The following is a 26,994-nucleotide window of genomic DNA, read 5'->3' as shown; positions in this document are numbered from 1 at the left end:
CTTCCTGTACTTAAAATTCAATTTTACATTCCCTACAGAAATACACATGGTTTGCAGTGAAATAAATAGTTTAGCATGTTTGGTATTAGTATGTTTGGTATTAATATTATTAGCTCCTTGCTGTTTGTATGCATTTTTGTGCCAGAATAATTTTATATGAGAAAAATGTCTTGAAAGCTTTTGTACAGATGAAATGCAATACTTGGAAAAAGCCTCCAAAAGGCCTCATGTAGTGTTCTGTGCTGTATACTAATCCGTAATATGATGGAGTGATTCAAACTGACCTTCACAAAATGTTTAGCTTCTTGCTTATACACCCAGCAAACGCTTTCTGTGGTAGAATTTTCATTTGTAAATCCAGGATGCCAGAGGGAATAACGGATGGGAAAGAGAAGTACTTTGAGTGGCACACCAGTGGCTAAACCAGCATGAGAAGATGGGATGGGATGGTGGCTGAGTCAGTCATTGAGCAAAATGTACTATTTAATTCTGAAGACTGTAGTGATGTTTTTTACGCTAGGCCTTCAGTATATTCACCACTTAATACATGAGCTAGTGGGTTTGACACTAAGAAGTCAGGATGGGGAGCTCAAAGATAAGGTGATAATTTGTGACAGGCTGAATGATGCTTTGGTTAGAAACAGATGAGATAGGACAGGACTAATTCTAAACAGAATTCTCTCTAGTCATTGCTTACATGTACCTGACTGGGGAAGAAAAACTCACAACTACCCAATATGAGGTGATTGGGTTTTTTTAAGGTGCATATTGAGTCTGTACCATGAAGTGCAATGCTAATGGCATAACAGCAATGGCACGTGTAATGAGTCACAAGATAAATGCTAACAAGCCAAGGTCTTAATTGCAGGACTGGATCTTTGGATGTGCATAGGAATTGACAGCTGGCAGATAAAAGGCCTGAGAGATTTGTTATTGGAGTCTACTTCAGCATGCTGCTTCTCCTTCAGGGCTCAGCCAGTCTCTCGCATGATTTGAATCTAATGTGAGTCCTGTAAGTACAAAGGATGGTGGAGCTCAAATTGTGACACTAAATCACAGAAACAAACTGCATGGTGTTATGAGAAGGAAAGTTGTGTGTTAAAGAAAAATAATGTATAGCTCTGAGACATCAATATGGAAGCTAGTGCTAACTTACTATACCATCAAATAACTACTTTCTAACAGAAGCATATGTGTAAAATCTTGCCAATTGCTGCAAACTAAGATTTGCATCGCATGGATGCAGATAATTTCATTAAGTAATAACTTAGCTCAGTAGAATTAATTAGTTCCATTCCTCTATGTGGGCACACCCTGTAACAGCAGCAACTCTTGATTTTAACATCAGCAGTTCTCTTAAAAAATTTTATATATGATGCTTCCAGAATTTCTATATGGCATTTCTCTTGCATTTTTTCAATGTCAGGAAACTTTTGTTTTAGCATGCCTTCTCCTGTTCTTCTAGTAATCTGGTGTGTCATAATACATCTTGCCTGTTTATTTCTGAATTTCTTCTTACCTGCCCAAATTTCTGATTATTTTTTCCCCCACTCTCATCTTTTGAAGCAAAGCATTTTTATATTGGTCCTTACTGCAAGCCAGCATTGCTATTTTTTGTTCAAGATTTGTTAGACTTTTTCTTCCTGTTTTTGAGAGAACATTGGTTTTGGAAGGCTGGCATTTTAGGGTGTTTCTTAGTTTTGAAAAACATTTTTAAAGTATTTTTTTCTATCATCTGTAAGTTTTACATTTCATAGCATGGCAAATGTTCAAAGTAGGGGAAAAATTCATTGCTCTCAGTCATTGTTTCCTGTATTCCTCTAATGGTAGCTATACATAGTTATTTAGCAATGTGGTAATAGCTAGTGTAGATGTGCTGAGACAGGTTTAAATAAAGTCTGCTCAGATACTAGTAGAAATTCAGCTATAATGGTAGAGGCTACGCAAACTCACTAGGGGCTCTCAGTAAACATGCAGCAGCTGAATCCAGAGTTACTATAGCTATGCTGCTAGTATTTCAACCGGTTTATTGGTTTCCAGTTTGGACAGAACTTTGAGCACAGGCAGACAGATGTACCCTGAGCCAAATGAGTGCCTTGTTGACATGAGCAGGCTGAAGTAGAAGGCATGTAGGATCTGCAATGTCATTTTCTCAAGATGGTGGGATGGCAGAGGGTTGAGTCTGACAACTTTGTCTAGTTTAATGGTCCTACAAGTATAATCCTCAATACAAGATTGCAGAATTTGTCCCATAGTTGGATACAACAATTTAGTTACACATTTTTAGGAAGAGCCGAAATTACAGAGAGGTTTGGAAACAACAAGGCTTGTTTGCATCCCTATTAGCCTAATGGAAAATCTAATCTATAGAAATGTCATAAATGGTGGGGCTTATTTATAGATAAAAGTACTGTGTTTATTTTACCTTGTAGTTGAACAGTCATCCTCATCAGGCCATCTACTCCTATGCACACATGAAATAAAATCTCCTCAGGGGGGCACTATTGGTTTAAGCACAGTATAGACCAGGTACAGTTTCAGCTCGATTTTCCTGTGTAGTACATTAACAAAAAAGCTTAAGGAGCTCCTAGAATAACTTTTAAAGTCAAAGTTAAAAGAAGCTAAAAGAAGTGTTAAGGGTTAAGTGTAAAGGGTTTTCAATTTTATAAGTCTGGTATAAAGTAAATCTAGTTACATAATGTCTACAGCCAGAATTTTTACTTCCCCTTAAAACAGGATTATACTAGGCTTATTATTTAGAAATTTGGTATTTACTTGTTTCATTTTTTTTCCTATTCCTTCAGCTACAAGTTTTTTTGGTGTAAAAGCAGAGGGGAAATCAAATGTTACTATATGCGACGCTGGATTTCCTGCTGTTAGACACTAGGATATATAAATTGAGCAGACCCATATTGATGGTGAAAAATGTGATACAGGAAGAATTTATTTGGTAATTTAGAGGAAGCTTCCTGCTTGGTGTCTGTTTCCCAAACCCATGATAACTCAACTGCAATTTATTTCTAAACATGTATGCTGTTAAGCTGCTTTTACTACCTCTTGAACAGCTGGATTTCTCTGTTGCTACTGTTATTAAGCACTGGGATAATTATTAACTCTTCAAAGAGCAGACATATAAATATGATGTTATCTGTGATAATGATGTCATCATAAAACAAGCCAAGGAAAACTGGCAGTAAGGAATGAAAATAACACTAAACCCCTATTTTTACTATTTTTATAAATTGTCTTGCTGCAAAAGCATTTAGTAGGTAAAACTGAACTATGTCTTGGGCCTTAAGTGAGAAATTCCTTCAAAGAAACAAGCCCTGAATTCTTCACAAGAAGGATTAGCAGTTCCTAAATGCCTGACTAATTTCTTAAAACACAGTCCGTGTTGCAATGAAGGAAACTACAGTACTTCTCATACTTCACTGTTACATGCTTCCACTTAACTGCATCAAGACAAGACAAAAGCAGTAAGAGAAAGAACTATGCAGGGTAGAAGATCTGAGCTCAGAGCAGCACAGTTATGATGAAGTCAAGTCAACCCGAATAATTTGCTAGAGCGAATATGCACTCGGCGTAGAAGGATCAGCTCTGCAATGTTAAATAAAAATCCTCACAAGCTGGAGGCATGTCAGTCATCTTTTTAATGAAACTACGGATGGATTAGGTAAAGTATCAAGGGTTCAGGTGCTGATAATTTGAGTCAGAGGTTACTTGTAAGCTATTTCCTGTGCCCTCTGTAAGAACTGCTGCTTTTTCTGCCAGCTGCTATCTGTTCTGCTGTGCTCCACATGCATCACTCCAGGATGAAAGCTTCAGCTCCAGCAGAGATCTCATCAGAGTCAGAAGACCTCTTGATACTTTGAGATAATGATGATTATTAGTGCCAACGCCCCTTTTGGGTGACTGTCAGCCTAAACTATAGCACAAAATTGGCTATCCTCGTTTGTTAATTAATTTTGTTTGTAAAATACTCCTCTGAGGGAGAGGGAATAAATGTTACCATTAAGGACTTAAATAGGCTTTCACATGAAATACCATAACCAGCTGCAGGTCAGCAACAAACCATTCTTTGTTAAGGTGTTTTCCTTTTACAGAGATACAGACTTAACAAGCTGAATAATCTCATCTTTTTAAGGTAGACTGTTAAGGTGGACTACTTCTATGATAAAAAATATCCTATAGGTCATAGTAGCAAAAAGTAATTGTAAGGAATACATTTAGAACCATTATTATTTTAGTATAGCATTTTCTGAAAAAACTTGTGAAATGGGTTACAATGTTTTTTCTATTTGATTAATATTTTATATGGGTTTTGACTTGTTATTAATATTTACAAGTAATAATATTAAGCAAAAATGCTTTCTGGCCCACACTAGAACTATCAACCTGGAATCAAGACAGATATACAAAAAAACTGGAATTCTAATCTTACCCAGGTTATTAAAAAAACCAAAAAAACCCAAATAATTTTAGCAGATTACTTAATATATAAGCATTGAAAAATCAGTAGTATGTGAAATTGTTTCATAATAGATTAAGGAAAAAAATCTGACATCTCAGTATCAGCGTGAGATTACAGGGGAAGATTACTCTTTTTGCCAAACAATCCTTTCACCTTTAAGCCACCAGCACACTAAATTATACCCTTAATTTAGATAATATCAGAAATTTTCTTACAGAGTAGTATGTAAAAATCATAAAGAACTTCAGTATTGTTTGATCACCTTGGGAAAAAATATAGGATTTTATAGGTGTGTATATATAGCTGTCAAGAAGAATCCACCCAAGGAAGATATTAGACACTGGAAAGGAATATACAGGAAACAGCTGTTGATGTGACAGTGCTTCAGAAAAGCCTAAACAAAATGACCAAATGTACCACTGTAGGTTTCAGCAGAAGAAAAACTAGCCGCCATAGAAAAATACTTGAACAAAAATTCTAAAAATGGGGTAGATTTGGGTTAAAAATGGTAAGGTAAAAATCAGAAAACAAGGGAAAGGGAAATAGCTAAGAAGTTCAGATTTGTTAACATGGGACAGCGGTCACTATTTTAATTGCTTCTACTTAACATCATTTTTCTATTTAGTATAATGGTAGTTATCACACTGTGATTATATAGATAAGAACCTCTGAGTTTCTTCTCAAGATTACTTCTAACAGACTATAGAAAATAACCTAGGTATTGTAACTATACACCATTAGCTTATTCACTAGACGTAACAGAAGTAAAGCTGATATGAACGTGCCAGTAATTGTGTGCTACTGAAAAGAGCTCTAGCATTTACTGTGGTTTACTTGGCTTCCCTACCCTCCAGTTCCAGGCTACTGGCCCCATTACCCCAGCATCGGAGCAGCCAGGTGACTACATGCTCATCTGGACAATAGCTGAAATCTTTTTGCATATCTTGAAGCTCACTCAGGGATAGGGATGGGGTGGCTTTTGCCTTGTTTTATGAGTTCTGTCTCTTCCTCCTCCTCATGATGGCCCTGCTTTAGAGTAGCCTGCCTCATCCACTTCTTCCTCCTTCCCCTTCTTAGGAGTTTCCAAGAGATGGTTCCCAAAGTATGGAGATGATGGCAATGCTAAGTACAAATACCAGACCCATCTCATGGCCAGTAATTTTATCATATCATAAACCAGTGTTAAGCTGTACAGCAAAATGATAACCTTAATCCAGCCCCCAGAGGTGATAAATAGCACAACAGGGAACACGTACAGCAAGTAAGGTGTTACATAAAGCAGTTCTGAGAACAAGCACAATTCTGAGAGCAAATAAATCAACATTGTGACCAGCAACTACTAAACTAATATAATGAATGCTAGTAACAAATTTGTTTTAACATGCTCTGGTCAGATCTGTCATTATTTCAAACCTTTGTGCCCCATGCTGGGTGCCAAAAAGAGGGTCATGGTTTAACCTGGCAGGCAGCTAAATGCCACACAGCCACTCACGTATTCCCTTGCAGTGGGGTGGGGAAGAGAATCAGAAAACAGATAAAACTTGTGGGTTGAGATAAAGACAGTTTAATAGGGCAGAAAAGGAAGGGAAAATAATAATGATAAAAAATATACAAAAGAAGCAATGCACAATGCAATTGCTCACCACCTGCTGACCAATGCCCAGCCAGTTCCCGAGCAGTTCATATACTGGGCATGACATCATATGGTATAGAATATCCCTTTGGCCAGTCTGGGTCAGCTGTGTCCCCTCCCAGCTTCTTATGCCCCCTAGCCTCCTTGCTGGTGGGGCAGTGTGAGAAGTTGAAAAGTCCTTGCCTTAGCGTAAGCACCACTCAGCAACAACTAAAACATCAGTGTATTACCAATGTTATTCTCCTCCTAAATCCAAAACACAGCACTGTACCAGCTACTAGGAAGAAAATTGACTCTATCCCAGCTGAAATCAGGACAAAATCTTTATGGCATATTTTCCAAAGATGAACAGAAGTAGGTAAAAATACCAATTTTGTGTTCATCTCCAATTTAATTGAATTCATGATTAAACTGGTATCACAGTGAATTGAACCATCTGGACATAATGCAAACAAAGGAGTCTTACAGTTAACAGTGGCCTCTGAAAGAGGTGTGAATGAGTAGGCTGTTCCGAGTTTTAGGTGGCTCATGATCCACACTCTTGCAAGAAGCTTAATCAGGAATGCTATCTAGTAAGTGTAATGACCGTTTTTTATCCAGCATTAGTTATTTTTTTGTGACCTTTAGGTTTTTTCTATAAATTAGTTCAAATATTTTAATATCAGTCTTTTTAATGTAATGATGTAAAAGAGTAACTTGTATTTTCTTGCTCTACAAGTTGTCAGAGGATTTTCCCAAAGGTAAAATAGGGATTCTTAAATGATTTTAATTGTTTCACTAGTATTTCATAGAAAGAAAAGCTGTTTTGAGACTTATATAATTTGACAAATAACCAGGGGTAAATTCAAACATGAAAATGAATAGATGATCCTGAGAGAAGGGAGCTCAGAAGGAAACATTTGAACTGAAATGATTCTACAATTATATTCTTAGTGCTGTATATTTTTCATTCTTCTTGTGGGCATTACAAAGTCCATGTACACAAACTGAAATTTCAAAAACAGAAATGTACTCCATCCAGCTCATTATTTACTGACCTTTGGGAAGATCCTAAACACCATCTCCAGCTGGTGAGGAATGCCTCTCTAATGAGACACGCTAACATCAAAGGTGATGCAGGGCTCTATGTGAAATGGAAGCTAATAACCTCTGCTGAGCTAATAAATAGGGGTTTCATGACAGCATTGCCCAAGCTACTGGGGTCAAGTGACATCAAGACTGCAAAAACGTGGATGAAAGTAGGGAGGCACCCGCAAGAGTCTGTGGCAAAGGATGGGGAGGCAATTACCCGTAATGTGGTGCTGTGTGAAGCAAAGCAAACAATGTCATAATAAAATGAAACTGAGGCAACTGGAGTTTGAAGAGGTAAGAAAGTCTTGTCACAAGGCATACAAAACCTCTTCCGTTTTGTTAAGCTGAATGGCGAGTGTGCTTTATACTAAAGGAAAACACTGGAGTAGAAAATCAGCTCAATGTTTCTGTATGTTACAGATCCAAGATGGCATAGTGCTGCTGATACAATTACAGTGCCTTGCTTTTCTAGCCACTGATCTGCATATACACAGCTAGCTGTAATTGCTAACAATTAGCAGACTGGGCTGCGCTTTGCTTCTTGTCAGAGGAAATGCATAGCGTGCCCTATAATTCATCTTTCTGACCCAGTTCATAGGAAACGCTGCTCATACTGGCAGGAACTTGTTTGACAGAAGGCATGTCAGCAAGAGCTTTTGCTCAGTCTCACTCCACTGGCCACAACAGCAGTTAGTACCAAAGCTATTGTCCTAAGTAACTGCTGTCCTTGCTGTAACGTTTAACACTTGCTTTTCAAAGAAAACAATCTACTTTGCTTGTATGTAACAAATAACAAAGGGAAGTTCATGGACAACATTATTAGACAGTCTTGTAGTTCACAGATAAAAGTTAGAAACGCAGATAAATGTTTTATTGACTAGGCAGGAAAAAGATCTGAATTGTAATACTAAGTTCAAAATATTTTTTTTTTGTAAGGCAGTATTTGTCTGATACTCTCTTAAGAGTCTGGGCCTATGCAAACATTTAGGAATGGCTATTAAATTCAAAAATAAAGATAAATACTTCGTTGGTTTTGATCACATCAGCTGACTTGCCACAGTAACATCCTTCCTGCCAGTCCAACTGATTGAAAAGGAACAAAAAGCTGTAAGCGCCTCCTTCTTCAGCTCAATAGTAGTATTAAATATAACACTTTGCCCAACTGTTTCACAGTTTTAAGTACCCATGTAGTTTTTCAAGTGAATTAAGACTTGTCTAATGTGCAATGTTGTAGGAGTTAGAATTTGGCTCTACTGTTGCAGTTCTACCCCTGTCAATATACTGCATTGACTTCTCTTGAGTTTAAAATGCAGTGTATTTAAAAAACGTAGTTAAGTACTTCAAGTTAGAACCTCATATAATCAAGTCACTGTATAACAACAAATCATTATTGGAAGTCACTGCTAGATTTGTGTGAACGTGCCAGATTGCACTTTTAATTGTAAAATAATTGAAAATGATGGATTCAATATCCACATGGCTAAAAAGGAATTGGATGGATGTGGATATGTTAGTCAGCCACGGCTGGAAATTGTAAATACCTGTTCCTGCGACTAGCATTCTATCTGACAGGAAATTCTGATGCATTTGCACTGACACTGATGTGGGGAACTGTCTTGAATCACAGATAACCATACAGGATATTCTTTGTCTGCTGTCTCTATACTTATTTCTTGCTACTTAGTAAAACTGGACATAAACTGTAAAATGTCTGGGATCTGTGGAAAAACCTTAAATGGAAAACAGCCACTTTCCCTAACCCCCTACTGTTTTGTTCTTAATTTTTCACTCCAAATACTCTAATTCTGAGGTTACTTACAGTCCTTGCTCAGGAAGTTCCCTTCAAATTGATGGGGAATTTTGGTCATATCAGAGCAGATGCAGTAGCAGGGAAGAAATCTTCAGCAACTGTTGTGGGATTTCCCCTTCTTTCCACTCCTGTGGAACAAGAAGTAACTTTTAGTCTACTGTACTTGTGGGAGCTTTGGGAATTCCTAGCCATACTTAAAAAGACTCGACCCCTCAGTGCCCTTACTCTTCCCTTTATTACCTCATCTACTCCTATAGCCCTGGCTTTACACGGGAGCAAAGATAGGACAAGGATGGTGACTGTCTTTATCATTAGTTTGCAGTTTTCACCAGCCACTGTCCTGTCAAGTCAGCCCATATTCAGAAAATTCTAGTTTTGACTGCACTTTCATAACGTTGCTGTGGATCCCAAGCATCCATGGTTCCTGTTTTGCCCTCTTCTGATGTTTTGCCAGGCCAGGCAAAGGCCTAGCAACCGAGCTGTGCAGATCAGTACGCAAAAACAGCAGCAAGAGCTTTGTCTCTGCTGCACTTTCCTTTGCTTGTGTAGGAGAGGAAGAGAAAACCACGGTCTCTTGCATCAGCTAAAGATGGGTAGATCTTCTCCAAAACGAGGCTCCTCCCCTGGCTCACTGTGGGCAGGGCTGACCAGAATTTTTTTCTTCAAACTCTCAGGAGGTAAATGGGGCTGTACACAGTTACACTTTGTATGCAGACTCAAGGCATTACTTTGTGTTCTAGTCATTCTTTTTCAATTTTTATTTTGCAACAACAGGCATAGGAAATTATGCTATGAGGGAAAAGAAGTTAAAGTGAGATCACGAGTAATTCTGTAATTTGCAGATCTGGGGTCTAGGCACAGATTCTTCATAACTTCCCTGTCTTCTGTGTAGAATCTTTGTGGTACCAATAGAAATAAGATGGGGATGCTTTACCCATAGAAGAACAAACACTAAATTTCAAATAACAAGGTTAATCTCTAAATCTTTTATTTCAGAATTAGTAGGCCATACGTGGTATTAAATACTGACTGTTCTAGAGAATGGAGATGTGAAAGATGGTTCTCTGCATTTTTTAGTTCCAAAATATTCCAGAATATGCATTTCTAGAATAGTTTAAACTATTAAAACTTAAATGCAGGAAAATTATTACTAAACCTAGTGTTTCAAAGTAAAAGAATAATTCAAACTATCTTATTGCTTCTACTATAGCCAAAATAGAATATGTTGCTTTCCAAGGGGAAGATAGAGATATAATTTCAAATTGAATCATATCATTTAGGAAAGCTGCATATACACTAATGAAATTTGAAAGCTAGGAGTGTGATTTTTAGGAGGTGTACAGTTCTGGGATTATGAGAGGAGAGGCACAAAGATGGGTTCTTACTATCTGAGGTGGCCCGCTGGTTTGCTAACTGAGGAAGTGGTACTGGTCTAAGCATACACTTCACCAGACACCTGAGCATCCGGTTCCACCCCAGGGGGTGAAGGAGTGGAGGGAGGAGGATTTCAGTCAGTTCCCACTTTGAGACATAAGCAGCCATGAGCTTTCTCTATTTCTAACTCAGGTTGCCAACTTCCTCAGCCGGTTCTGAATTGCAGTAACAAAGTTCTGGGACTTATCACTAGAAAATGTAGTCATCAAACTTGTTTTTAGGAGTCTTCCCACGTAAAAAGTGCTAAACCAATGCGGCCAAATACATCACAAGCTACAGATTATAGTGATATTGCCCTGCCACTTGAAGTGCAGCTGTGACTTCTTAGCATTTCCTGGATCAATAGTCCTGAAGACTCCTGACAGCTATGCTAAAAATGGATGCCTTCCATATTCAGTTTGGAATCAGAAAAACAACTTGAGACGAAGAATTCTTTCTACCTTTTACTTCAAGGGTTGTCTGTGAAGCAAGGGCTCAGCAATTAAAGGTAGACAGCTTCCCGTCCTATGGCAAGTTGTCTCACCTCCCTTATGTGGCTGCATTTTAAATAACTAGTTTGAATCTCTCTGTGGTTGAGCACAAGCGAGCGAGCTGGTCCAGGAAAGCCACAGCCAAACAAGCCTGGCTATACCAGTAGGTACTAACAATGTCCCTGCCATGTAGAGGTATCCTGCCAGTGCCTATGTGATGAACACCAAAGACAACTGAATAACCTCTAGCTCATCCAATTTCCTCTAGCTATTACTACATTGTAAATAATTCTTACACTTGGTTTGACAAAGTGTAAGCTACAGAAACTATAGAGCTTCTTCACAGGTTTTGAGGCTCTTAGTCTGAAAAAAAACCCCAAACAACAAACCGAAACTCACATGAATGTTTCTGGATACCTTGTCTGAAATTTTCTCTTGTACTAATTGTCAGTTCTAATAAGGAACTGTAAATCATATAAGATAAAACTGCTTACATTGTGTTTCATGAAGATATTATGCAGTATTTCTCTAAAATATAATAGGCTTTCTGAAGGAACAGTGACAACCAGCAATGCTGAGAATGCATGCAAACTGCATGGTGTGGATGGAAATAAAAACTGTTTAATGAAATCTTCATCTCTATGTTATGAAATCTCAGTAGAAAATGTTTTTCAGGAACTCATGAGCCAGCTGGTGTTACTGACATGTGACTACTACATGGGCTATCAACTTCTACTAGCCAGTCTCTTAATTCCTAGAAACTGCTTTATGCCAAAGTCATTACTGCCTAATTAGAGCACACAAGAACAAACTGATGAGCCAGGGAAGTTCCATAGTAAGTACTGCATGCACAATTGCAGATTATATACTGTTGCCAGAAACCGGGAGTTTAGCGGTTGGTTAGTCAGGCTTTTACAAAAATGCTTTTGTAGTTGCCTTTAAGGACTAGTAGTTTATTGGCAGTTATTTCACCCACTGGATCACCAGATTCTTATTCAGATCCAAGACTGCAGATTTTCCTTTCCTTAGTTCTTTTGTTTCACAGGAGGACTACCAGTTCACTCTAAAGACCTGTCTTGGAAGGGAATGACTTGATTTTTGCTGAAAATGTATAATTGTGAGAATCAAAACAAAGTCACTTTTAACTATACAACTTTGTTTTTAAAAAATAAATCCCTGGAATACAAATTACATACTAATATTTCAAGGTCTATAATTTTTTAACATCTTTTACATGGACATTTTATTCAGTTTCACATATGGGGAAAAGGTTAGGACTGGAATTTTTTCTTAATCTTGGACCATTAGGACAAACGCTATCCAGTTTTTGGTTAAAAACCCTAATCTGTTTAGCTGTTACTATGATGTCTTTTCAAAAGGACTTAATTTCAGTCACTTTTACTGCACTGTTTTGTGGTGTCTGTCTTTTTTTTTTTTTTTTTTTTTTTACTGGGTGTGTAAAACTAAAGGTATTTGGAAAAATTCTGCTGCAATGTAATTTATACTACATGGGAGAGAAGCTGGACTTAGTTTGAGATTTTTGCAAAATGCTTTGTCAATAAACTACATGATCTATTAAGCAGATACGGTCCCGTATGTTGATGCAGCATTGGAGATTTGAAACCCAAGTGGCAGGAGATAGCTTAAGGACAATAGCTTAGGCAAGCAAATTGCTTGTCATCATTTGCTTTTCTGTAACCAGGTCGCCCCCCTCCCAGCGCTCCTCTGCCCCTGCTAAACCTCTCCAGAAAGCTGGATTTTGCGTTAACGTGGTGTGTCTGGATTTCACCTCAGGAGAAAACCTGTCCTCCCTCCTCGGCTGGCGGGAGTGTGTGGCTGGGGGGCGGATCGGGCCATAAACCCTCATTTTTCTCTTCAAGGGCGTCAGCGACTCCCCTTCCCCCCCCCTCTTCCCCCCCCCCCCCCCCCCCCTTTCTTCCTCACCGGCACCTTTTTTCCCTCACAGGGGGAATCGAAGAGCATCCACCTCCCTTCCCGCGCCCCGGGGCGAGGGCAGACCTACGCACGCCGGACCCCGCCACTTCTCCTCACGGCGCTGCGGGGCAGAGGCCCACTGGCTCCCGCCCTCCCGCCTCACGCGGCGCGGCCGTTGGGCTCGCGCGCCGCCGTCGCCGCAGCGCCCGTGCACGAGTCCTGCAGCGGTTCCCGCCGGCCCCGCCTCTTTCTAATTGCGCCGCCATCCCCGAGCGGCAGTTGAGGGCGGCGGGACGCGGGCTGGCGGAGGGATAACCGGCTGCCGCACGCAGACCGGAGCGGAGGGATCCATACGCTGGAACCGCCCGTCGGTGTGGGAGGGAAGAGGGGGCGAGTGATGCGGCACGGCCGGCCTGGCTGAGGCGAGGTGGCCGTTATTTGGGAGAAGGGGTGGGCAGCGGAGCTGGTGCCGCGGGAGCCTGTGGCGGGCGGCAGGCGAACAGCTGGAGCTGGGCGTCAGGGCTGGGGGGCTCTGGGGGCGGCGGGGACCCGGGGGGCGAGGGGAGAGGACGGGGGGGCGGGTGGTGGGGGGGGAAGGGCGAGGTTGTGAGGCGAGGCGGCGCGTGCCGGTCCTGTCGCTGTCTTGCGCCGTAGTTTAGTGGAAAAGGGAAGGGGTTAGAAAAGGGAACTGATTTAAAATAGCCTCTCATCCCTGCTGGGGGCTGGTTCCCTCTCTGTGGGCTGCCTGTGCCATTGCGGGGGTGGGTGGGGGGCAGCGGGATTCTCTTGTGTGCAGTAGCAGCCGGGGGGGCTTTGCTGTGAGTGGGGGTGGGGGTCCCTGCTCCTCTTTGCCTGCCCTCGCCTGGATTTCTTTTTTTGTGAGGAAGGGGCAGGATGAGCTTGCAGAGTTTTACTGGAATTTCTCCTTCCTTTCTGAGGTGCTGCCGCTGCTGAAGCAGATTTTTCCTTCCTTTCTTTTTTTGTCTGATGCAGAATCCCAGTAGCTAGGCAGCCTCCCTCTTTTCTTCCCTTCCTTCCTTTTACCCCTTCGGTATGTAGGAAGGGAGAGACATCAATGGAAAGGCTGAAATACGTGTAGATGGACTTTCAGATGCGTTTTTTCTTGAAAGAGGAAGACAAATCCCAGTTGCCAGTGCACTGACTTTTTTGTTGTTGCTGTTGCATTGCTTGGTGAAAATGGGGTTCGCTTACTTCAGCTAAATCCTTGGAGGATTTCCGAGAGTTGCTACAGTGAAGGACTTTCATATTTTTTGCATCAGAGGAGCTACATTGATGTTAATTTTTTTGTAAAATGGAGAACGAAATATTCACACCCCTTTTGGAGCAGTTCATGTCTAGCCCTCTTGTCACCTGGGTAAGCATTCATTTTTCCTCACACACTATTCATTTGCTCATTGTTTGAAGATAAATGCCTTGCGGCAGAGAGTAAGGTGGCGTTAGTGTCACGGTGGTGATGATTATGTTTTAGGTTAAGACGTTTGGACCGTTAGCTGGAGGAAATGGGACCAACCTGGAAGAATATGTGGCGCTAGTGGATGGCGTGTTTCTGAACGAAGTCATGCTGCAAATGTAAGTCTGCAAATTGTGCCTTGGCTTTATTTTTTCACTGTCATCTTGTTTTTTGTGTATGTTTTGCTTTCTTATGAAAACTCTTCCTCCCTACATTGACCTTAAATTGATTTCTTTTATACTTGAAGGAGTCATGTGGTCAGTTAAGAGGAGACTTCAAAGCATAGCAGATACTCTTTACAGTTTAATGTCCAAGTGATGTATTTGCAGGATGTACAGTGTAATACTGGCTGAATCATGATATGTAGAACTTACTGGAAAATTGGATGACTGTAAATAGTTTCCCAGATTTCCACTGAGAAGCATAAAGGTTCATTCTACTGTAAGTCACGCTCATAAACAAAATTCTGAATAAATTTGCTTGGCTAATAAGATTCTAATACATATCTTAGTTCATGTGACACATAACTTAAGGATCGTATGCTAGTCACATAATGTTGTTTACTGAGCAAATGGACCATTCTTTAACTCCTTCCTTTTCATTTTTCACAGTTCCAAATTAGAGTAGATAGCAGTTGTGCAGTAAAGCTAATGCTTTAATTGTGAGTATAGAATGTTTTCTGGGTATGAACTGCAGAAGAAACATTTTTACATGGTTTTATAAATTGTTTATTGGAAACTGATGGTTAGAAAAAGTTTTTTATAACTACTTTCTGTTAATCACAGTTTTGACTGGAATGTTGCCTGCTACTGTAATGCTAGAGAGTAGCACCTCTGTCAAGTGTCTAGTTATAGAATCATAAAGGTGTTACTAGTGGAAAAAAAGTATCCATACTTTTTTTTTTAACATTTTAGGTCTTTACAGAGACATACCTTTTGTATAGGTATGAAAAAATGTAGGCTTATGTATGTCTGGATGGATACATCAGTGCATGAGCAGCTTGTGTTGGCAGCTCAGTGATGACTGAGCAGGAACACTGCTCAGTGATGGGCAACCTTTTACTCTGTTTATAGTTTTACTCATCTTTAGGACTTTAAAAGCTTTTGCTGTTGGAATTCAGCTTGTATAACTAATCTGTGTGAAAAGATCTGCATGTTACCATGTTTAAGTTTGAATTCACATGCTTTTGAAACCAGTATTTTCTTTGTCACCTACTATTGTGCAACTAAAATGTCAAGTATTCACTTCTGTAATACTGAGAAACATGGAAAACCTGGTGAAATTGAACTTTTTGAAAAAAATCTTGAGTGTATTTCTGGCATATTTTCATAAGAATTTCAAGTGATACATTCACTGAAGCATACTATTTTTATTTTGCAATTTTTACTTTTTTGGACTACACAAATTAAGTAGCTTGTCAATTACGACTATGCATTTAACGCATAGAGCTTCCACTTGGTGAAAATGTTTGACAGCTGGAAGGCACATTTAGTACTGGAACTGAAACAAGGTGATTTCAAAGAATATAATCTTGAAATTAAACTTTATCAGTAATTTTTTTCAATACTAAGAGTATAAGTTGATATCTGATACATATGTGGGATACATATATGTAAAATGGAAAGCTGCCAAGAGGGATCATTCCCGTGCTTAAGGCACTGTGTGTTGAATTTGGTTTTGGCTTTGTGCATTTTTGACCCTATATCATGATTACTGTAGTTTGCTTAGGAGTTGTGTGTGTATAAAAAAAAAAACCACAAAACAACCCGCATGAGAGATACAAGTTTCAAATAAATAGTAGTCAGAACAATTACACCTCTAGTTTAAGGTAGTTTGTGTGTAAACAAACTGGTGTACAAATAAAACTGATTTTAGAAATATGTAACTATACTGGAAGGTGTATTTTATTTAAAAATTTTTGGGGTGACTGAAGTGTATTATGATTGACTACTACTTAGAATTGAAGTTTCCAGAACTGCATTCTTTCTTTGGGGGTGTTTAGTTTGTTTTGGGTTATTTGCCAGGATTGAAAGAGGGGAAACATTTTTTCATGTTTTGCAGACTAATTCTATCTCTAGTGTAGTCATTGTGGAAGCCTGTGTTAACTTCTAGTCCTATTCACTTTGAATATCCACCATTGAATGTGTCCTCATTTGCAAAAACATTTAAAAGGCGCAGATCTGACTAATTATCAATATAACTTGCAGTATTTTCCATTTCCTTTTTTTTTTTCTTTCAGTCTTTACTACCATATGTTGAGGAAATGTGGCAGAAAAATTTGTATCATGTGACTTCAAAAGGAAAATGTTTTTCTTCAGAATGTTGAGGGTTGTTTTGTTTTGTTTTTTTAAAAACTCTCAATTACGTACTTCACATGAGAACTAGAGGTCTGTGGTTAGGAGCTTGAAGCTATAGAGAAATGTGCTTGCAGAAGTCACCAGGAGTGCCGTTCGTAGAAATATGTGGAAAGCACCACTAGAAATTGGGGTTTTTTACATGAGGGGTTTTTTACATGAGTTGTGTTATATGGTGCTTACTATTTAGACTAGTTTTGAGATACTTAAGGTTGTTCGTGTTTTGGTGTGAGAATACAGCTAGTGTATACCTGTCAACTAAGGGCTTTGTCATGTGGTTGTGGTGTAGGTTGGTTCCTATGGTTGGAAAGCCATTGCAGACGCTTTAAAGGACCTTAAAGGATTGAACAAGTAGAGGCTGTTAGAGGTGCTGTGGTGCTGCTTTATACATACTTTTAATACTTACGTTATTTTTGCCGAATGTTGAAAAACAAATTCTGTGACCATAAAAGTGTTGAGCATGGTTTGTAAACAGTTACACAATCAGAAAAAGTGGTGTTGTTACTTAAAGGTTTGTAAACAGTTATGCTATCAAAAAAAGTGGCGTTACTTAGAGAAAGCTTTTTGTTCAGTTTAAAAAGAGTTAATTCTGCCTACCTTCAGCTGCAAGTAAGAGTTTGTTAGTACAGCATTTCTCCCGCCTTGCGCTTGTCTGCACCGAAGTTATTTTCAATGATTGTCATGATTCAGATACAGGAAATAGATGTCAGCATTGGAATAGTTGCAGGATAATGGTGTGGAGGTGGTCAGGTTTTATCAGCATTGAATTTATTAGTACCTCATATATGAGAAAGAATAATTCATTATATTCTTGTATGTCTTTTGCTTTTGATTTTTTGAACGTTTTAGTACATGGGAAAATTACACAGATTCCATTTGGTATCCAAATACATCTGAAGAGCTCTTCCTTTGCTAGAGATGTTACACGCCAATTTAATATTTTTTAAAAAATTCTGTTTTATTTTTACATGTGGAGAGTTCCTGTGTTTCAATATCAGCCCCTAACTTGAGAGAATTTCTCTCATTTCCCCTTTAAATTTAGGTCCAGTTCTTCAAAAGTATTTGATTACCTGCCTTCTGCTGGGATCAGTCAGTATCTGATACTTCTGGATAGAAACCCATCTGTCTTTCTAAATCTGAGCCTTTATCTGTGTGTTCTTTGATACAAAAAGGGGTCATGCTTCTTGGAAATAAATCAGAAAGCAAGAGATCCACTGCAGTGGTGTTCTGCTGTGGCAGGGACGTGAAGGAACATACCAAGAATACTTCATACCTTTAATATACCTCTATATCATAATACTTCTGACGTTATGAAGTGCTCATGTGCTTGAGTAAAATGTTGTGTATACTACTAAAACAAATGGTGCAATTACAGTAAGATGATTCTTAGTTGTCCTAGTTGTATTTTTCTAGAACCTAACAACACCTCATTTTATTTTTTTGTTGTTGTTGTTTTAGCACTGTAGTGTTTATATACCCTTCTTTTGATCCCAAAAGATCAAGGTATTCTTGCAAACACACTCGTTTTCTGAGTGTGTTTAATTTTCATTTCTAATAGGTTTTGTTCTCTGATACTTGTTAATTGAATTCCGGTAGGATTGTGTAAGAAGTTTGTCTCATAGTACAAACTGTGGTTCCCAAACTAACAAGAGTCTTACTGGGTTCTTTGAACAAAAATAGACAACGGCAAGTACTTGCAAGACGGGGACTTTCATTATGTTTATCACCACCATTAATATTTGGCCAAGTAACAAACACTCAAAACCATATTACAGTTTTAATAGTTTTATTTTACTACACTATGTATTTGTGGAAATTGGTCAGTTTTAAAGGAACTATTGGACAATACTGTATGCAGAATATGTAATATATAGAACCAAACTCTGAAACTGAGTTCATTTAATCCACTGTCTGGAGAACCTGTCCACTTTCATCAGTCTTCCATTCATAACGTTTGTCTTCATTGAATATATTACTCAATACTATCCACTGTTGTATCCAGACATGCTGAAAATTACTTCAAAGGATGAAATATTTTATTATGCTCCTGTTTTTCTCCCATTTGCTGTTCTCCCACTGTTTTTCACTGACTGGATCCACATGCAGTCCTTTCATGCCCATAGAATTTTCCAGGTGTAGCAGCTGACTGTTTCCTTCCACTGCTCTAGTGGTGTGTGCCTAGAATGTGTAGACTGCTTCACTGACTCCTATTCTGAGCTCCTAGTCTTTAGTTCGCTTTTTTCCAAACAGTTGAGCTTGCCAGCCCATACTTCTGGCCTATATCTTTTCCTGAAAACTGGACTCCATCTCTAGTGCTTGAGCCAGCTGCCTGGCTCTGTGAAAGAGTGCAGGAACATGCACTCCAATTAACTCCTTCTGGTGAAGAAGACCAAATAGCAAGAGGCAGCTTTAGCCGGGTTCTGTCGGGGCAGGGAAATGGAAAAAAGTTTTGGGGTAAACTAAATTGGTGGGTTTGGCAGTAAAAATACAAGCACATATCCCAGAAAAAATTCTGCACCTTTCTCACTTTCATGAAGCAAATGGATTTGATTTACAGTTTTCAGACGTGCTCTGAAAGGCCTCCACAGATGTGAGGTAGATGTCACTCTAGTTGTTTGTGAGAGTTGTTCTTCTTAAGGGTGGTTCTGCAGCAGTATGGCCTAAACTTTTCTTAAGGAAAGCTGAACTTAAACCACTTTTTTTTTTAATTAAGAAACAAATTTGTTAATAAATTGGTTCAGCACAGTGTGCACTGTGGTCAAGATTGTTGATATTGGAACCTTTTGATTACAAAAAAGGAAAAGATAGTTCTTATAGTGTAATGATGATTAATTTTGGACTTGAACATCTGCATGCAGGGAGACTTATATTGGGCAGATGAAGTGGATGTAGGCTGATACTTCTGAGATGCTTGGCTTTTTGACAGCTAAAGGGAAAAAGAGTGTGTGTCAATGTGGAACGCTTACAGTGTTTGGTATTTGCTTATGTCTCCGTTTTACTATGTTTTTTATACTTTTTTTACCCTTTTCCACAGGTGATGCCCATTCTCCTTCATCCTGTCTGCTGTGATTTATTTCCATGCAGTCCACTATTCTGTGGTTCATTCTTGTTTCTTACAGCATCTTGAAGATTAGGAAGTAAAGAACCTAATCTTCCTTTGCATGTATACATCCACTTCTTTGTTTTCTTCTTCTGGTGCTATCTTGCATAGCTGTCTTTGTTTCCTTATTTCTTTTGGTGGCATACTGCTTAGGTCATCCTTAGTTTAGGCTAGCAGCTGGGGCCAGGGAATAAAAGTTTGTGTTAAAAAACATTTCTTAATACATACAAAGGTGCTTTATTGAGTGTATCTACCTCTTCCATAAATAACAACCTTAGTTGGAAGATCTAAAATCAAAGTAACTTGTTCCAGCATTGAAAATACTCTGTCAAGGAAACAATGTATTTTCACTATGGCATTATATTTTTATTTTCAGAGTATTTTGCATTTCACTCACGTTCTATGTGCTGTTTCAAAGCACTCTATGAAAAAACTAAATAAACTTACTCATAGCTTTCTAGGCATATATTTTGTATGTTTCATCGTCAGGAAAATCGTTATGAGTGTGCTGGCAAGCTGTCTCCTAAGACATAGCTCAGTAAAGGCTGTTTTATATATAAAGACACGTTTATGCTACATTGAAGACTGCAGGGCAGAGATGCTTGTGTGAGGTAACAGAGCAGATACAGCCACAGAGCACAGTGCAGCACTGCTGAACAGAGCTGCTGTTACATACGGCAGAGGTGGCTTTAGCTGAAATCACAGGACCATGTGGAGAATGCTATGAGTGTGACTTTGAGCCAGAGGAAGACATCTCCCAGCTTCATGCTAGCAGCTGTGCTGCGAGCTTTAGCCATTCAGGGTGGTGGCTGAGTGGCTGGCTCATCTAAGCATCGTTTGACCTTAGCAGCACCCAGGGTTGAGGCTGGGTGAGCTTTGCAGTTCCAGTTATGGCTGCCTGTAGTATTTCTGTTTGCAGGGCTGGCTTTGCTCTTTACCTGCCTCTGCTTCTGTGTGGCCAGCGTTCTGTCTCCCTGTGTTGTAAGGAAAGGCAATACACAACTTGTTTTGCTCTGATTTTTATACCAGAAAGGTCAGTTTGCCCAGGTGGCTGAGACACCTTAAGCCACCCTACAATGTTGCCATATTTCTTGGTAGCATAGCAGCAGTAAATTCCAGAGTTTTAAGTCAGCTACGAATACCTTACCTAAGCTGATCAGCTCGCATCTTTTGCTGGCAAGACTATATTTCTTCAGGCCATATGGCTAGTTTGGGGATCTCTATACCACAAACCTTTGCAAAGTATTGCTGTGCTCTGGTTTTTCTTTTAAAAACTAATCTAGTTAACTGACAAACTGGTTGCTAAATCAGGCGCATCTTAATTCTATGCTAACTTTGTGAAGCTTCTAGATTTTCCTCATTTGTTTCTTCTGTGAAGAAGGGGCTTTTTAGCTTTGTGTTCTTTCATATGTTATTCTTATTTTTGGTTCCTCCTCCTTTTTCTGTAAACCAAATACCAATTTGTTCCCTTCCTTGCCTTTTACACTGTGCGACTTTTTTCCTTTGTAGTAATTATTCAGGGATCAAGACTTTTTTTCAAAATGTTGCTTTGTTAGAGCACATGACCTCAGTGGTCAGAGATTATTTGGTAATAACTGTGTGGGAGTCTCTGTTTGTTTGTTTGCTTTGTTTTAGAGAGCCCTGTATTTATGCTCCAAAGAGGCAGGGCCTCTGAGACAGTTGTTTTTAAGCAGTATTTAAAAAATGCCCCCACTTTCTTTCATCAGACTAACTGATGTTAAGGCACTGAATCAAAGCAAGGCTACTGCTGGACCCAAACTCTGTTGGTATGTTTTCCCATTAGCTTACTCTGAGGAAAATGCAAAAATTATCTTGTGTTGTATTTTTGGATTGGGAAATAGTAAGGGATGAACTCATAAGCAGCTTGTATCATATTCCTGGCTGTTGATTGAAACTTCATGTTGCATGTTTAGATATACTTGAAAATTGTTTCCTTTTCTATACTGATAGGAGATAGAGTCCACTTAGGTTTATTACAGAAATTAATCTTATTTTAAACTGCAGGGAAATATTTGGTCTTTATTGTTTGTGTGATACCTGTTTTTCTTAATTAAGCCCTTGAGCAAAAAAAAGTCTGGTGTCACTTCCTGGTATTTTGGGAATATACTTGCTATATATTCAGGGCATTGTGTATGCCAGACAGAAACAAAATACAGATACTAGTTGATGTATGATAGAATGTAGACAGGTGTCATACTTACAAAGTGCTTGTTTGCATCTTAGCAAGAATATTAATATTTATGTTTTAAGATGAAAAAATTGCACTTTTACAGGCCCTTATATGTATGTTTACCTTGTAGCTTTCGTAGTTAATAGGGGTAAGGTCCTTCATGTACTGTTCTATTTGTATCTAATTCAGTAGGAGCTTGCACATGAATTGATGCACATGCAAAATGTATAACACATTTCAGCTAGTGTGCTGAAGCAGTGAAGCTGTTCACGTAGATAAAATTTTTGCAAGAAATGCAACTTACTGGCTTTGGCAATCCCCTTCTATCCATTGTATTTGAATTTGTCTCATTCTCGGTAATAATCTATACAAAGGACTCAGATCTGTCACTTGGTGGTCTAAAAATTTGTAAGGAAAAAGATGAAGATGTATATTTTATTGATTTACTTAGAGAAGGTTTATTGTGCTTGGTAAGAAAGGGAAATTCTAGAGTCATAATGTTCTAGCCTAAAGTATGTAACGGAAATCTATGTGGCACTGTTTTTACAACTTAAGATCTTTTTAGTCACTAAAAGTGCAATAGTCAGGTAGCTTTGATGTCATTTCATTAGACTGATCTCACATCAGTATTTCGTGCATTTTTGACTACTGGGTGCGATGTTTACCTATGGTCAGGCAATTTTGAATTCAAAGAACTAACTAATTATTTTTGAGAATTTATAGCTTCAGCAGAGTTCAGAGTAAAGGATAAAATGAATGAACATCTTTCCAAGTTCTACTATAAGGTAGTGCTGTGATTATCAAATAAAGCAAAGCCCATACTGTTGTGTTGGAAGTTGGTTAGAGTAGAAGAGAAAAACTTGTATATACAAACAATAATCTTTTAAGAGGTTATTTTTAAGCTTAAATGAAGAAGACTTTATAAATGTGTGTTGCTTTTAAATCCTGCTTACATTTCTTTCCCTTACATTAATATATTTTACATATCTTGGTAAGTGTGTTAGCTCCGCAAATGTCATTTGCTGAGGGCAATAAGTGCTTGTTTGCTTTCCTTCTGTGCTGCTCGCTGCTTCCTATCTGTGATGACAACTTGCTGGCTCTATTCTGTTTCTTGTATAAATGTTTCTGATGTTTCTTCCAAACTACTTACCTGTATGTCTGCAGAATGTTCTTTCCAAGGTAGATGGTAAAAACATTTTCTCACTTTATTGCCCTCTGGTATCAAGTCACGCTGCACCTTGTGATCCAAATCTGAGAGTGCTTACTTATGTGAAGCTAATCTTACTGTTGTCACAGGATTATTGTGGGTGTGAATGTTTGCAGTGTTTTAATGGTCAGTTACACTGAGGTGTTAATCACAAAGTCAGATAGTTTTCAGTTACTCTGTTAATTAGTGTTGGACTGAATAGATCTTAACATTTGAACTCATTTCAGAAGTAAAACCCCCTCACCCCGAGAGGGAAAAAGACACATAATGCTTAAAGTAGAAAGCCAAACTTTCTGTGGAATGTTCATCTCCTTTCTTGCTTGTCCTTTGTGGACTCTGTGCTCTTGCTGCCTTTTTGTTTTAATTTGGAAAGTAGTGTAGTGCAAGTACTACAGTCTAATTCTACCTTTTCAGACAATAGTTAATACTAGGCCTTTAGCAATGACCACCCCCCCCACACTCCACACTCACCCCCCCAAAAAAAAAACAACCAAAAAACCCCCCAACAAGATGACCCTTTTAAGATACTTAGGTTTGCTGAAGTAGTAAAGAGTGTTTGTCAGGCTTTCTGGTTCTCATCTGTTTGCTCAAAAAAAGTTTTGTTTCTAAAGTTGCTTCTTCTAGGAATTCTGAGTTATTTAATACTCAGGAGTGTTTATTTTATGTGACAGTGCTAAGTGTTCTGTGACACTCTGAAACTTACAGATTTTCCTTTCCGTCAGTGAAACTTTTTAATGTGGTGGTTGCCAGCATACCTTTTGCTGGCTGTGGAGCAGAGGCTACTCCACATTCTCATTGATTGTTGCAGGACACTCACCCAGGTTCCTCGGTGTAGTAAGTGATTCCCTATTTTCAATCTTTGGCAGAAAACTTACTTTTTACATAATACCTTTTAGTGTGATGGGAAAAGTATACATCTGAGTCAAGTTGAAGCAATAGTAGTAAAGTTGTCTCATACTATCTGATGATAAAGACAGCTGGTGTTTTCTGTGTTTAGAAGTTACGGATTTTGGGGGTTATGTTAATTCAGTGAAGCAAGTGTGTTCTGAGTAAATGACTGTTGACCTATTTTATTTCATGTCTTATTTTCTCCTACATTTTGCTTTTCCTTATCAATGTTAAGGAAAAGAGAAAGGACATCCACTAAATCTGGGCTCTTCTGGATTCTGCTTTCTTTAAAACCCTGGGAGGGAGAAATTACAGATCAGTCACCACACCTCTTGAATCTACTATGATTTTGTCTGACTGTGTGCACATTGATGTGTAAACCTGGGAGCATACAAATGTGAGGGGATGTCTCTTCGTGCAAATAGTAATCGTAATCACTAACAGTAAGACCAACCAGCAGAGCAGTTGTTGGTCAGAGCAGCTCTGAGGTCATGAGGTGCAGCAGGTCCATATTGACGGAGAAGGGAGAGACAGGGTTCCTCGGTGTAAGGGCTTGTGGCACTGTTTCAGATACTGCTATTCTAGCTCACTTCAACCATGAGTAATTAGGCAACTCCTCTGCAGCGAATGCCAACAAGAGAGCTTAGGCATTGTGCAGCTGCCCTGTGAGTAGTTCAGCCTGGTCAGATGCTGCAGAGCTAAGGCAGGGAGTGGGAAAGCTGCGTATGCTCTGTATCTACTCATATGTTCTTGGCAGTGTTCCCTGTGATTCCTCACCAGCCAGTCAATTTGTTGTAGGCTGCTTGGTTGTGGTTTTTTTTTTAAAGTAGATATAGGACTTCAGCCTTCTAACAGTTCGTGGTGTTGGACATAATCCTAGGAAGTAGGGTTTTGTGCAAGGGCCAAAAGGCTTTTGGGTAGGCCTACTTCATAAAACTCAGTGGCATGAGGCAAAAAACCTTTGGTACATATAGTCAGTCAGTGCAGAGTTAGCAAAGTGTCCTTAATTGAGATGCTAATATGCACCTTATTTTGTGGTAAAGGATATCTTGGCATTTGTAATGATACCTTTAGATGTTTGAGCAGATGTCTGCAGAACTACATGACCATCTTAACTGTGCATTGATCACTGCTCAAACAGTATTGTCCCAGGGGTAGAAATACAGGTGTTCTACAAGTAAGGGGTAGATTGTCATAAATGCCTGCTAAAAAGTTAGAGAAGGGTGGTTAGTATAAATCACACCACTTGCTTATTGCAAGTTAAGATTAGAGCATCCTTTTACCGGATCCTGTGTAAGCACACAAAGATACAATGGCTAAGTAGGATTCAAAAGTGAACACTTGAGCAAATCTAGAACGTACGTCCCTTGTATCTTCAGCAAGTCAAACTGGGGCTCTGCAGTTATAATAGTCATGCATGCATTGTGTAATACCACTGGGCCATCACATCGTTCAGTATTGTCAATCATTGCAGCCTCAGGGCTTGCATGTCTTGCATGATGTTTTTCAAGAGGTGGAAGGATTCTATTGACATCTGTTTTTCAGATAAAAATGTAATGATTTAGTTCTCTGTACCCTTCAACAGTGGATAGTTTGTGTTGTGAATTATTCTTTAGGGAAGTCATCCATTTAAATCCATTTCTATCAACACAGAAATCCTGATGAACATATGCCAAAGGTATAGAAAAGGAGTGCAGTTTATTTTTTCTTTATCTTTTTGATAGGTTTAGTATGGAAATACTCTTTGGCAGCAGAAATTGATCATACTGATTGATAGATGCAGGAGGAGTCTGATGTATGCCATCTTGTACCAGTGTTTCTAGAACGTGCGTGATCACAAGGTTCAGATCACACTGACAATATTGTACTTCAGAACCTGTGCCATTTTTTGATACTGTAACTCCTGCAGACTGACCCTTTGACTGTGATTGATGATTTTAAAACTGATCAAATTGCATCTTTTGCCCCATATGCAGAGGTGCTTCTGGTAACTTTGTTGCTTTAAGGTACTGCTTTGTCTGGTGTCTCTACAGGTGTTTAAAGCAAATTACAGAGTATCAACTACTTTCCAGTGAAGGCCTTGGTTATATTTTAACATTCACAGTAGAAGGACATTGCTGTATCAAATTTCTTTGTGAAATACATTTTGTATGTGATTATTTTCTTGCTTACAGTAAATAATGGAAATGCTGCTTGAATATTAGAAATTATCAAAAAATTGTGGTATCAGTAATTATTGAAATATCTGGCAGAGAGCAAGAGTGAGCCTCAGTATTCCAATGAAAGGGACTTCACAAAAAATAACTTTATTAGGCAAGCAGTGTTTATGTGTAAAAATGAATACTGTGCTACTGTAAGCTAAATCACAGTTACAGTTGATATTTATTACCCTTTGAGATGTACACTTGTGCAGATTTTTTTTTCCCAGAGTGTTTGTTTCAGCATTTCACTGTACTTAACAAATACATTCAAACAATGATAAATTTAAAATTAGGGTCTGTTGTAATACTAGACTTAATGATTAAGTACCATCAAGGAACAGATGGCAAGAGAGGACACAACTGGTTTGCAGTCTGCATAGATTTAAGCATGAAGCCATTAAGCTATCACATTCCCATTTCTGATAGATTTTGGTCAATGAAAAATTAAAGACACATAATCCCTGATTATATGAGGTCTCAATCTGTAATTAATGACACTGATAGTATTTCAAAATCACTGAAGTTCTCTGTAATCAGTACTTTTAAACTAATGCATTATTGGGATAGATGCTCTCATCTGTTTTTATTGCTATTGAAATTAATGTATCTTGTCATAAGTAGGTTGCTCTTAAATGTAAAATTGCTTAAGGGTATCTTTTACTGCTCTGCTTCCTATTGACTTCTAGACAGATTTGCCCTATTTTGCTAGGCTATTTGCCACTGAAGCACTTCAGTGTCCACCTAATAAAAGGAGCAAT

At 38.8% G+C, this 26,994-nt stretch overlaps 1 protein-coding gene across 15 annotated transcripts in view; it reads left to right on the top strand.

Annotated features, from left to right (window-relative positions):
• Window positions 1–13,119: 13,119 nt before the first annotated feature.
• The window catches only part of CCDC88A (coiled-coil domain containing 88A), a 79,844-nt gene continuing 65,969 nt past the window's right edge, over window positions 13,120–26,994 (top strand). For 9 of the 15 annotated variants that reach the window (XM_040611587.1, XM_040611583.1, XM_040611585.1 and 6 more), the window contains exons 1-2: window positions 13,639–14,199; window positions 14,314–14,414. In XM_040611587.1, coding sequence (XP_040467521.1) covers window positions 14,137–14,199; window positions 14,314–14,414 — 164 coding nt within the window. In that variant the 5' untranslated portion in view covers window positions 13,639–14,136. Of the gene's footprint in view, window positions 13,275–13,638; window positions 14,200–14,313; window positions 14,415–26,994 lie in introns of those variants that run through there. The other 6 variants (XM_040611593.1, XM_040611594.1, XM_040611592.1 and 3 more) reach the window with 3 other exon arrangements.

The sequence above is a fragment of the Falco naumanni genome, chromosome 12 (genome assembly GCF_017639655.2).
Source record: "Falco naumanni isolate bFalNau1 chromosome 12, bFalNau1.pat, whole genome shotgun sequence".
Lineage (NCBI taxonomy): Eukaryota > Metazoa > Chordata > Aves > Falconiformes > Falconidae > Falco > Falco naumanni.
The sequence above is the reverse complement of the archived record's forward strand: the minus strand, read 5'-3'. Positions and strand labels throughout refer to the sequence as shown.